Here is a 13,067-nt window from a genome sequence, read left to right as displayed (position 1 = left end):
CCATACGCATGTGTTCAGTGTGGAAAGAGTTTCACACAAAAACATCATCTAAAGGGCCACATGATAACTCACACTGGAGAACCGCCATATTGTGAAACGTGAACACATGAGAGTTCACGCTGAAGAGCGTTCATAACAATGGCTCCTTTCACACTGTTCACTTCTTAAAAACATAAAAGGACTTTTGGATGTAAAAGCAAAATTCCGTCTCTCTTTTCACAGATGCCACCATTGGTCAGCTATATTTGTTCTCATGTTTACTGTATATTACTATGTTTAGAGACTAGGGCTGAAGTCAAGGCATCATTTGTCAAGTCCATGAACCGGACTTGGCGAGACATAGTCAAGACCGATTCTAAAGAGGTTTGAGTGCTAGTGTAAGTCCAAATGAGACGGTCAAGACAGAGCCAGAAAAAATCCTCTTTGAGACCAATACTTTATTTTCACCAAAGTCAGATAAAGCAAAAGGGCAACTCGGATTTTCCGTTTTTTTTTATAACAATCAAATTCTGGGCTGCCAATGGAACATTTTCTCACTTTGTTCACTTGTCAGTGTTAACTGCGTTGAATCAACATCACTTTTGCAACCACAATTATTGCTGAAAAATGTAGAAGTTTCAACAAACGATCCTTATTTGCTTAGTTGGGCTCTTGATTCTTGTGTTTCAATGTTAGGTTTTCATTCACTGTTATGAAAGTTTGCTGAAATACAATTGTTCAAGCGATGAAAACTAAGATCCATTGGGATCAGGTGATCATGATTGTAGTCTTTGTTGAGTTACCTAAATAATAGTGCATTGTGTTATTGATTTATGAGTATTGTGCGATAATAAATTGTGAGTTTAAAGCAGTGGTGTGGCTTATTATACTTCTTTGAATTGACAGAAAATACACACACAAAAAAAACTTTAAATTGGTTTATCAATCAGACATCAAGAATCAGTGTATGAACTCCACAATAAATACAATCACAGTACAAAACTCATTCAAGAGTCCCAGCATGCATTGCAGTTTATCTGAATTTCTCTGATGATTATCACCATTGTTGAGGTTTGTATAAGTGTTGATGTCAGGAAAACCTTCAGTTTAATTTTGCACACTATCTTAGCATTGTGAACCTGAAAGAAAGAGATCTGTTTGATTTCACTACCTATAGTCTCATATAAACAAGCACAGCAAGAAGCTTATGTAAAATACGTTGTTGGTAATTTTAGCAAGTTCTAGTGACATGTATTGCAATGTCATTTTTAAAGAATTGCAATCAGGCGATAAAACAGGAGCCAAATAGAGACGCCAAATAGAATCCCTCGTGGTCCTGAGGGGACCGATACCTCATGACACCAGCATTAAAAGCACAATAACATTTACAATTCTTATCACAATGATTTATGATATATGTGGAGTACTAAAACCTCACATCTCTAGATGCTTAAAATCTCAATATTCAGACTTAGAGAAATGAATATTTGTCAGGAAAATGTGAATATTTTTTTTCATTGTGGCTGTTATTCTTGGATGTATACTAAATTGACACCCATTTCAGCCTGTTCACACTCCACATCTTGTGTTTCCCACGCTGAGAAGTAGGGACAACTCGTCACGCTTTATTCAATTAATGGATGAGGCAAATGAATATTCACGTCCAATCACAATAACTAATTTATTGATTTTGACAGGTTTGTTTCTCTAATCCACACTTGAAAAGCAAGTTATGTGTGACACAAAATTCATTAAAGAGGAGAGTGAAGACATGAGTGTTACAGACACCAGCACAATGAGAAATGAAGATGATGCAGAATGAAGAGGTCGGAGTCCATTCTTGATTCTTCATTAATGATTATTAGTCAAAATTAAAGCATAAAAATAAAATGTATTGGTCCTCTATTATAAGTATGATTTTGGTGTTATTGTGTGAAGTTTGATATTGAACATGAAAAAATACTGTGTTAGTGGTTTTATGATATTTTAATGCAAAAAATTGTACATGTTGTGCCTTTGATTGTATGTGTTCAATGTTGACCGCTGAAGGGTTTTGTGTCATTCTTTCATATGTAATCAACATCTGACATTGATGTGTCTGTGAACACCTGTAATTAACATCTGTATAGGGAAGGGCGTAAACCAAATGGCTGATCACATTATGCTTGCGTCCACATGTCATTAACATAAATCTGCAAAGGTGTGATTCAAACAACGGCCCTTCAATCCTGTCTATTGAACGTTCTCCAGTAGGTCCTCATGTTTTCTGTCTGTTGTCTGAAGGCCATTTGTTATGTATAAAGTCTGGTCACACAGACTGTACTTTGAAATAAACTAAATCATAGTTGTACTAAAACACTAAGAATGCCTTCTACAGTATGACAGCTATATTGTTGCTGTTCTGTCATGACAGGAAAGCAAACTTTAAAAAGCTAGTGCAGTTGTAATTGTTGTATTAGAGACATTTATGCCACCCTTTAAGTAATTTGTTTTTGATTGTGACATCAGCCGTTCCTTGAATATAAGTTCATTCTAAATAGTTAAACTCCAATATAGACCCTTTCATTGAACGCTTTTGTCAAGCTAATAATCTAATAATATAACTATTTGATTTATGTTGTGTTAATATTCATTTAGTAATTTCAAATAATGTCATGTAATCTAATTTTCTCATGTAACGTTTTTATCAATTGTATCTTTCATAAAGAACAAGCTTGTCTGACTATAAAAGGACCTGCCATTTAATATTTATTAAAGAATTTATTAAAATTAAATAAGAACATTTTGCAGGCTGGTAAGTGACTTTAAAGTAGATAACAGTGAACAAATGAGGTGAATAGATTAGATGTCTGCTGTCATGTTGAATGTCTGATTGTAGCAGTTAAAAAAAGCCCATAGAACTGGCACAGTGGGCGGCCCACCAGTAAATGTACGTTTTGTAATCTCAATTACTGCAATAAAACACATATTTATGAAACCCCTGATGGCAATTTGACAAGCTGCCTTCATTAGAATAGCAAAATCACACTTGGCTTGAGTAATAATACTACTACTTGAATCAATATAAAAGACTGTTGCAATTACAAACAGCCAACAGATTGAAAGGAAATTAAAAATGACTATATATGTATAATTTTAATACAGGATAATTAAAATGATGCAAAATACTTGGAAAGACCAGGAACATTCTGCAATCAATCCTGTGAGGAATTAATGTCTTTGCTGCATGCAAACACATTAATTGCTTACAGGATTGACGGTGAAAATACAGGTGAATCACTAGGATTACTTTTAGCCTGACTGATAGACTGCTGGACCAGGCTTGATGCAGAGAATATATCACCATAACTCTTTTCGGGTTAAGTACACTTAAGTATACCAAAACTTTCTAAACTTGGCATATAACTTTTTCACTTTGATTTTCGTTACATTATGCAGATTTTTTTATATGAAAAGCACAGTAACAGAGAAGTGCCTTGTATTTATTGTGGAATATGAGGACAAAAGACACACCTAGTGAAAAATATTGTCCTCATAATAACCACCTTCATGTGAAAGCAGTGGCAATTCAATTGCATCGATTTCATCTGCGAAAAGTAAAGATTTATATTCAAAAACATAAATTTTAAGAGGGGCTAAGAAAAGATAAATAATATAAGATAATACAAATCAAACAACAAAGAAGACAAGAAAGAAAGAAAAAACTCACAATTTTCAATCCATCCATTTGAATAAAAACAAGACAAGAAACATAATTTATATTATCGAATACGTCTAACAAAATTCCATCTTTTTTATTTGCTTTTTCTTATTCCCAAATAAATATTATTATAAATAAGGGGATTTAAAAATAATAATCTACAAATAAAATTCTTTGCTAACAAAAGTGCGATTTTAATAAAAAAATCCTTTGACCTCATTTTCCATTGCTATGGAATTATTCCATTGCTGACGTTTCCAGTTGACTCCGAAATTTGGAATTTTTAATTTGGAGTCTCTTCGTGTTCATGGACTCAAATAAAAGAAAGAAATCGTGTCATCATGACTTTAATACAAAAAAATATGTATGTACATATATTTATAACCTTATATAATATTCGATTGAAAGTCTTTATTGGTGAAACGGAATAAAGGGAAATTCGTAATAGATTACAGTTCGTGAAAATGTCGCGAATTCCCTTGAGACCGTGTTGGAGAATAAACACTGGAGAGCATCCATACACCTGTCATCAGATCTCAAATCTCAAGTATATTTTGTGGTATATTTTATTACAGTGTATATAGTGTATTGAAAAGAGAGAGACGGGGGAACAAAGTTAAAAAAGGTGCAAATAAGATGTAATTAGAGTTAATATTAGGTAATAAAAAGTAAGAATGAAGAGTGTTAACAATATATTTGAGCGTAAAAATAATGTAATAATTACATTTTTTTATTTATTTAGATATTTAATTGTGTTTTTTATCTCATTGTCACGCCACACTCCAAGCCCGCCAATAGGTGGCAGAATTGGGCCTGTTGTTTATTTGCAAACCGCCATAAAAGAAGAAGAAGCTGCGCACAGAAGAGGTGAAGAAAACAGTTTGATATAAAGATCTTTAAACACAAAGGTTAGTTCACTGTATAAATATCGTGTTATAAACTTTTCTCTAGAAGAACATGACAAACATTAAATTCAATGTTAGAAGATTAAAAGGTTTACAGAGTGATTGAAGTCCGTCCCGGAGAATCTGTATAAAGACAAACGTGCTGTTTCACTTCTGGAAAAACATTCTTGCGGAGTTCAGTGAGACAAAACCGTAATTTGTTTTAAAATGAATTAGTTTTTTAGTGTTTGGAAGAGTTTTGTTCCGTAATGATCTCGTATTTTTGTTTAATAATTTCAGAGTTTTCTTCTTAAATGTTAACAGACAGATTTTCCTGAAGAGATATTTTATTTTCATACATTTAATTCTTATTATTGCTCACATCACATGATCTGTGGTCCTTATATGTCATTGTCTCATCTACGTTATAAATAATCGCTTAGTTGTTTCTTCATTCTTTAAATGTTTTATTTGACATTGCAACTATGTGATGTTTTATTACGATCATTCAGTAAATGATTTATGTTACATGTGAACTGAATGTGACTTAATTCCATGATAAATTGATTTATTTTGACAGGTTTGTTTCTCTAATCCACACTTGAAAATCAAGTTATGTGTGACACAAAATTCATTAAAGAGGAGAGTGAAGACATGAGTGTTACAGACACCACCAGCACAATGAAAAATGAAGATGATGCAGAACAAAGAGGTCGGTGTCCATTCTTGATTCTTCATTTATGATTATTAGAGAATGAGTTAAACATTAAAATAAAATTAATTGATTCTCTATTATAAGTATGATTTTGGTGTTATTGTGTGAAGTTTGTAAAGAAATTAACATGTGCCTTTGATTGAATGTGTTCAATGATGGCCGCTGAAGGAATTAGTGTCGTTCTTTCACATGTGATCAATGTTTGACATTGATTGTGTCTGTGACCACCTGTTATCAACATCTTTACAATTTTCCTGCTTACAAAGAAATGAGGGGTCTATTATTTTTATGTTAGGTTTATTTTAACTGATAGAGAAAAGTCAGGGGAAAAACTGTTATATTAAGGTTATAAATTGATTTGCATTTAAGTTACTGAAATAAGTATTTGATCCCCGAGAAAAAAACCTTTGTTGGTAAGCACAGAGGTAAAAATAGATAATTGGTCACCAGGTTTGCACATGTGAAAGGATACATTTTAGTCCTATCGAATGTAGAAGGCAGCACTACTTTTTCATTTTAAACTCTCCACAAATCCAGTGTCGACCTGTGCCTTCTTCACGAAGGAATCCTCTGAGAAATAAAACGAATAAACGCACCACGTTTTACCCACGTGAGCTGGAACCTAATATCGAATCTGAAGGAAGGTTATGCAATGACTGTATTCTTCCACAACCAAGGGTGGCACAATATTTTGCTATCTTTAATGTCATGTTTGTTCATTGCTTGCTCGCTCTGGTTCTGCGCCACTTGTGGTTCTTCAGTTCTGTCATGCATGAACCATTGGGCGGGGCTAGAGAAGTAGTCGTTGATACTTTTCTGTGGAGGTGTTGTTCAACCTATCATTGTTGTCATAGATATGGTGCTTTCCAGAACCTTGTGTTCGCTGGGACTGGTGTCAATAACAGATGTAATCTCAGTAACAAGGGCTTTTTCAGTTCTGACACTTACAAGATGTTCGCGTAAACCTTTAAAACCTACAGGACGATGGTGATGGAGAGGTGAAAATGGAAGATACAGATTCTGTTGGCAGGCATCTTTTACATACATAACAAGCTGACTTATGAGTACTTTCTTGAAGTGACAGGACTTAACTGCGGTCCATATAGGCACAAAAATGTGGAGCCAGAATTCTTGCCGGTTGTAGAGGATCAAATAATTATTTCACTGAATGAAATGCGAATCAATTTATAATCTTTACATAACAATTTTCCCCTGATTTTTCTCTATCAGTTAAAATAAACCTACCATGAAAAGAAGAGACCCTTATTTCTTTGTAAGCAGGCAAACTTGCAAAATCAGCAGGGGATAAAATAATTATTTCCCTTACTGTATAGGTAAGGGCGTAAACCAAATGGTTGATCACATTATCCTTGCGCCCAGCTGTCATTAACACATATCTGTAAAGGTGTGATTCAAATAAAGGTCCTTAAAGCCTGTCTATTGTAAGATCTCCAGAAGAAGGTCCTCATGTTATATGTCTATAGACCGAAGTCTATTTGTCACCATGTATAAAGTCTGGTCACACAGACTGTACCGTGGGTTAAGTTCCAGAAGACCACTATGCTACACGAGCATCTTCAATTTGTTCCTTTCCCCTGAACTTGGTCCAGCTTACTTTTCTTTGACGTATCAAAAGCATTTTAATATGTTGGCAAGCCATTTAACGACTGCTCAGCCAAATTCAAGAAATTCTAACTCTGCCCTTATGAAAAAATGCTTCTTTCATTTCATTTTAGACCTAATGGAACTGGAAGAAACAACGGTATCAGTATGTCCTCATTGTGGAAAGAGATTGGGAAGTAAAGAGCAGCTTGTGAAGCACATAAGAATCCACACTGAAGAAAAGCCCTTCACCTGCCCTCAGTGTGGAAAGAGTTTCACAAGAAAAGGTCATCTAGAGAACCATATGAGAAATCACACTGGAAGAAAACCATTCACATGTGTTCAGTGTGGAAAGAGTTTCACATACAAAAGTTTTCTTAAAAAACACATGAGATTTCACACTGGAGAAAAGCCATTCACATGTGTTCAGTGTGGAAAGAGTTTCACACAAAAAAGTAAGCTAGATGGCCACATAAGAATCCACACTGGAGAAAAGCCATTCACATGTGTTCAGTGTGGAAAGAGTTTTGCACTAAAAAGAACTCTAGTGGTCCACATGAGAACTCACACTGGAGAAAAGCCGTATGCATGTGTTCAGTGTGGAAAGAGTTTCACACACAAAAGTGTTCTTCAGAACCACATTAGAATTCACACTGGAGAAAAGCCATTCACATGTGCTCAGTGTGGAAAGAGTTTCACAAGAAAAGGTCAGCTAGAGGACCACATGAGAATTCACACAGGAGAAAAGCCATTCACATGTGCTCAGTGTGGAAAGAGTTTCGCACAAAGAGGAACTCTACAGGACCACATTAGAATCCACACTGGAGAAAAGCCGTTTGCATGTGTTCAGTGTGGAAAGAGTTTCTCAAAAAAAAGTAATCTCGAGGAACACATGAGAACTCGCACTGGAGAAAAGCCACATGTTTGTTTTCAGTGTGGAAGGTGTTTTAAACGCAAATGTGATTTAAAGGTCCACATGAGGATTCACACTGGACAGCGTCCATACACATGTGTTCAGTGTGGAAAGAGTTTCGCACAAAAAACTAGTCTAAAGAACCACATGACAATTCACACTGGAGAACGGCCGCACACATGTGTTCAGTGTGGAAAGACTTTCACAAGAAAAATATATCTTGTTGACCACATGACCATTCACACTGGAGAAAAGCCGTTTCCATGTGTTCATTGTGGAAAGTGTTTCACACGAAAAAGATATCTAGAGGACCACATGAGAATTCACACTGGAGAAAAGCCGTATGCATGTGTTCAGTGTGGAAAGTGGTTTAGATACAAAAGTGCTCTTAAGAACCACATGAGAACTAGCCCTGGAGAGCATCCCTACACATGTGTTCAGTGTGGAAAGAGTTTCACAAACAAATGTACTTTAGAGGAACACATGAGACTTCACACTGGAGAAAAGCCTTTCATCAAGGAGGAGTTTCTGCAGGTCAGAGAAATGGGCGTGCCAAAGGTGCTCTGACCATTCAGCATTAACCACACACGAAGGTCATTTCTTTTAAATAGGAAGAAGGTCGCAGTAATATGTGTCATGTAAATTTGGCAAAATTGTGAATTTGTGAACATAAGACGTTAAAAACGAAAAACATTTTTAGCAGTTGTGTCTGTGTTTTTGCTAAATAGCTATTATGCATTACAGAAGGTTAACTAAACAGGTTTTACTCATCTAAAGCAGCTGTCGTTATGTTTGATGAGTATTTCAGTCTTTCTGCATGTTTTTGTTTACATACACTAAATCATAGTTGACCTTAAACGATAGAAATGCCTTTTACTATATGACAGCTATGTTGTTGCAATTCTATTATGAAATACAATTATTTTGAATTTAAAAAATCTAGTGCAAATCTAGCGATATTTTAGAGACATTTGTACCACCCTTTAAATAATCATTTGCTTTTGATTGTGACACTTATCAACTGTTTCTTAAATCACTGTCATTTCTAAAGTTTAACTCTGATATAGACCGCTTCATTGGACGCGTTTGTGTTTGTTTTGGCAAGCTAATAATCTAATAATATAACTAGGGATGCACCGATGTTTACATTTGGGTCGATAACGATAACCGATAATTCTTAAACATTGAAAGACGATAACAGATATATTGGCTGATATACATTATCTAAATATTCATATAACATTTTCTGAACCAGAAAAGTATTATTTTGTGAATGTGAACCAGATCTTCAGTTGGGGGTCACAAAAGTGCGCATGTACAGTAACGTTTGTTTGTGTTGTAAAGATAAAACCATCTATATGCATCCCTTTGTCATGGTTCAACTATCATGTCATGTTTTATTCCTGTCTCGAGTGGAGCCATGGCATTGCCTGATGGTTTTATGTTGGAACGACATAGTTCTTTCTCGTGTCTTGTCATTGTTCCCTACATCTCGTTCCTTGTGAGCCTCTCCTTAGTGCTAATCCCCAGCACCTGTTCCTCGTTATGATCCTGTGTTTGTTCCCTATATAGAGTCCTCATGTTTCATTATCCTGTGCTCGTGCATTGTACGTCTACCTTGCCTGTATCTATACCTGTTCATGTAGCTGTGCTCCTTGCTTGTCACCTTGTTCCTGTTTCCTCCCTGTTTGTTTTGTTAGTTTAGTTTTAAGTCAGTGTCCTAGTCCTTGTTAAAGTTTATATATTATTCCTGTCCTGTTTTCCCCTCGTGGGTTTTTGTTTTGCCTGTTTGTTAGTATTTATATGTTAAATAAACACCCCTGTTACCCCTACCGTCTGTGTCTGCCTGCAATTGGGTTCCCATGCCATGTCTCCCCCCGAGAATCATGACACCCTTGAACCTTCATTTTACATTTACAATAAAACGCAATATGATATTAACAACCCTATAAAGCTTCCTTTCATTTTAAATGTGTATATATATATATGTATATTTAGATTAGATGATTAGATTAGATTCAACTTTGTTGTCATTATACATGTACAAGCACAGGGCAAAGAAATGTAGTTTTGCCAGAAGTGCAATAGCAGCAAGTGAAGAAAATACAGCGGTTGCATAAGTGCAAGAAAAAAACTGTATTATGGAAATAGTTTAGAGATAAGTATGTAAAATGAACACAATACACAGGTGGCTATTACTATTAACAGGAAATGTACAGATGGGTATATACAATAAGTTATAACAGTAGGGCGATGGATAGAGCAGTGCAAATAAATGTATATGTTTATGTGGTTAAGGTATTCTGATGTGTTTATATTCATATTTAATCAAATTAAATATGAAACAAAACACAATATTCTATTCCAAAGTGTAAGACGTTTGTTCAATAGGGGGGGAAAAATCTGTCAAAAGTACACAAGCAGTGCTTCAAGACTACTTTCAACTAACAAATACGTACAGCTAGGGCTGTAGTCAAGTCCACCATTGTCGAGTCCAAGACCAGGATTAGTCGAGACACTCCAAAGAGGTTTGAGTCCAAGTCAAGACCGAGTTCAAGTGTATCAATCCTATTTTGCCAATAGAAAATGTAACAAATAACCAGCAAACACTTGAATATATTCCCATTCTCAAACTTATGACTTGGTGTCCCCCAAAGTAACCTAATATAAGGTAATAAAAAGTAAGAAGGAAGGTGACTATAAGCTATATGAGCGTAATAACAATATAAGGATTAGATTTATTGATTTTATTTAGTTATTAGTTTTTTTCATTGTCACGCCACACTCCATACCACCAGTAGTTGGCGGAAATGGACCTATTGTTTGTTTGCCAACAGCCTTAAAACCCTGAAAGGAGATGAAGAATCAGCAGCTTTAGCTGCGCAGTGGGCAGTAGACAGTGTTGCTGTCCAATTGTGCTTCATTTAAATGTGTTAGACAAAATTTGAGCTGCTTATGAGTTTAAAACCTGCCCAAGCAGCTTGCCTTTTCTTTGCTTTTTCAAGTTATTTCAAAACGTTTGAAAATAATGTGTGGTGCAGTCATAAACACATTATTCCTTAACACAGCCCTTATTGGTTCAGTTAAACCAATCAGGTCTTGAATAGGGAGACCTTACCTGTCAATCAATCTACACTTGACTTGAGATCATCGGAGTGATAAAGGATTTTGTATATTGAAGCTATCGCAATGCCAAAGTGAACCAAATATATGTTGTACATTTGGGAGAGTAACTCAAATCTCACAACGTGAGATGTGGTGACACATGTGGTGACAGACGTCTCGAAGACTTTGTAAATATAACTATAACTGAATTCACAGTAGTTGAATGATTAAATCAAAATCAAACTGAATATGGGATTTTACTAACGTTACTTGTCACGAACGTGGGTGGTGAGGGACAGAGGACCCAAATGCAGACAGGGTAAGGGGTAACAAGACTTTAATAAATAATAAATACCAAAACAAACACCCACAAGGGGGTAACAGAACAAAACATAACAGGAACATGGACTGACTAGACTAAACTAACTAAGAACAAGACTTGACATTTAAACTACAATAAACTAAACTAAACAAGACACAGCAACTCACCACAATGACACAAAACAATGAACCAGCACAAGACAAGAGACATGAGGTCAATATAAAGGGAACCAAATCAAGAGGGGACAGGTGCAAAGGATAAACTAATTAACACAAACTAGGAAACAGGAGGGCAGGAACAATGACAAGACCGGAGAGAGAGTATGGCAACAATTAGGTGCCAAAATAGTCTCTCTCCAACATAAAACAAGGGCTCCTGTCTGATTCCGCCTCAAGACCAAGAAATACCTGACATGGTGAGGCGGAACCATGACATTACTTCTGTTCATCGTACTCGTCCTTGACAGCTGCTGGACTTGATAAATTTTGCATTATATGTTATCCAATATATACCTCACGAAAGACGTCATAGCTCTGTCAGATGTTGAAGTACTCTCAAAGGTAAGCGCATTACCTTTTAAGGATTCTCCTGTTCCTTTTTTGTTCTGTTGTATGTATCAATGAAATGCACATTTTTGGCTGCCGTGGTGTATCGTTGGCAGATGTCCCCACATCACTAACGCTGCTAATGCAGGCGGACTTCGGGGCCGTAGCCACCAATGTCACGGCCCGGGTAGCAGACGAAATGGTGAATGGTTCGCGTAGTAAGACAGCCACCCGTGGAGACGATGGATTGTAATCAAACTATCCTGAGTGTAGCAATTGTGACGGCTCAGTGAGTGGTTGTGTTGTTCACGAGTTACAGGCTGATTGCTGGAGGGCGTGGCTTTACACCTGACCGCTATCATGGCACTTTAAAAGACACCGGGTTAAACGGAGACGGGAGAGAGAGTGTCACTCGCTGGTGTTGCTGCTTATTGAGGCTACCGGAGAGCTGACGGGATGTGTGGGTTACGGGAGACGCACAGCCTCGTTGGAGTCATCCAGTTTTCCTATTTTGTTTTGATTTGGACCTTTAGTTGTTTATGTTTGGTTGAACTGATATCATTTGAACTTGCTATTTACATTTACATGCTGACATACATTTACACTGATCACTTGACATTTCAAATTTCTTATTCAAGTTAAATAAATCTCATGATTTATGCAGTGGTTGTGTGGCATCTCCCTTACTTTTTTGTGATCTAAGAATCTGATTCAGATGATGATGATGATGGGTGGCCTTCAGATATGGAGCTTTACCAAACTATAAAGGCAAGGAAAAAAAGGATGGTCCGAAGTGAGTAGTGGAGGAGAGAGTACACCATGACAAACCCCCAAAAAGAACAGCGCTAAACCCAGTGGGAGCATTAGGTTTGATGATGACAAAGAGGAAAAGTCCTTATTATGCTCAGTAATGATAAAGGTCAATTTCCTCTAGGTCAGGTAACTAAAGCAATTGAGAAGGAAATAGGGAAAATAAAATATGCTAAATGGGTGAATAATAGAAAAATTCTCATTTCAGAAGTAAATAAGAAACAGCAGGAGATGATTCTGAAAATGAAGAGCGTTGGTGGTGGAAAGATTAAAATGCATTTACCAGGAATGCCAGGAAAAGTTTCGAGGAGTGATTTCAAATGTGCCTCTGGAAATGTTCATGGAGGATGTGAAGAACGAGATACAAGGTGGGAATGTAACAGAAGACAAAAGACTAAATGTCAAATGAATAAAGGTGGTGTTAAACCAGATAGCCTTTCTGTACTGCTTGTTTTCGAAAAAATAATCCCAACCGAAGTTCAAATGGGTTTG

The 13,067-nt window shown here is 36.2% G+C and overlaps 1 protein-coding gene across 1 annotated transcript; it reads left to right on the top strand.

Annotated features, from left to right (window-relative positions):
* The first annotated feature begins 4,498 nt into the window (after positions 1-4,498).
* Positions 4,499-12,485, top strand: LOC130425939 (gastrula zinc finger protein XlCGF26.1-like). The gene is made up of 3 exons (XM_056752397.1): positions 4,499-4,587; positions 5,144-5,275; positions 7,015-12,485. Exons 2-3 carry the CDS (start codon positions 5,179-5,181, stop codon positions 8,358-8,360), a joined length of 1,443 nt encoding a protein of 480 aa, XP_056608375.1. The 5' UTR covers positions 4,499-4,587; positions 5,144-5,178; the 3' UTR covers positions 8,361-12,485.
* Positions 12,486-13,067: the final 582 nt, after the last annotated feature.

This window comes from Triplophysa dalaica, chromosome 7 (assembly GCF_015846415.1).
Source record: "Triplophysa dalaica isolate WHDGS20190420 chromosome 7, ASM1584641v1, whole genome shotgun sequence".
In the NCBI taxonomy this organism is placed as follows: domain Eukaryota; kingdom Metazoa; phylum Chordata; class Actinopteri; order Cypriniformes; family Nemacheilidae; genus Triplophysa; species Triplophysa dalaica.
Note: the sequence above shows the minus strand (reverse complement) of the source record. Positions and strands in the feature narration are given on the sequence as shown.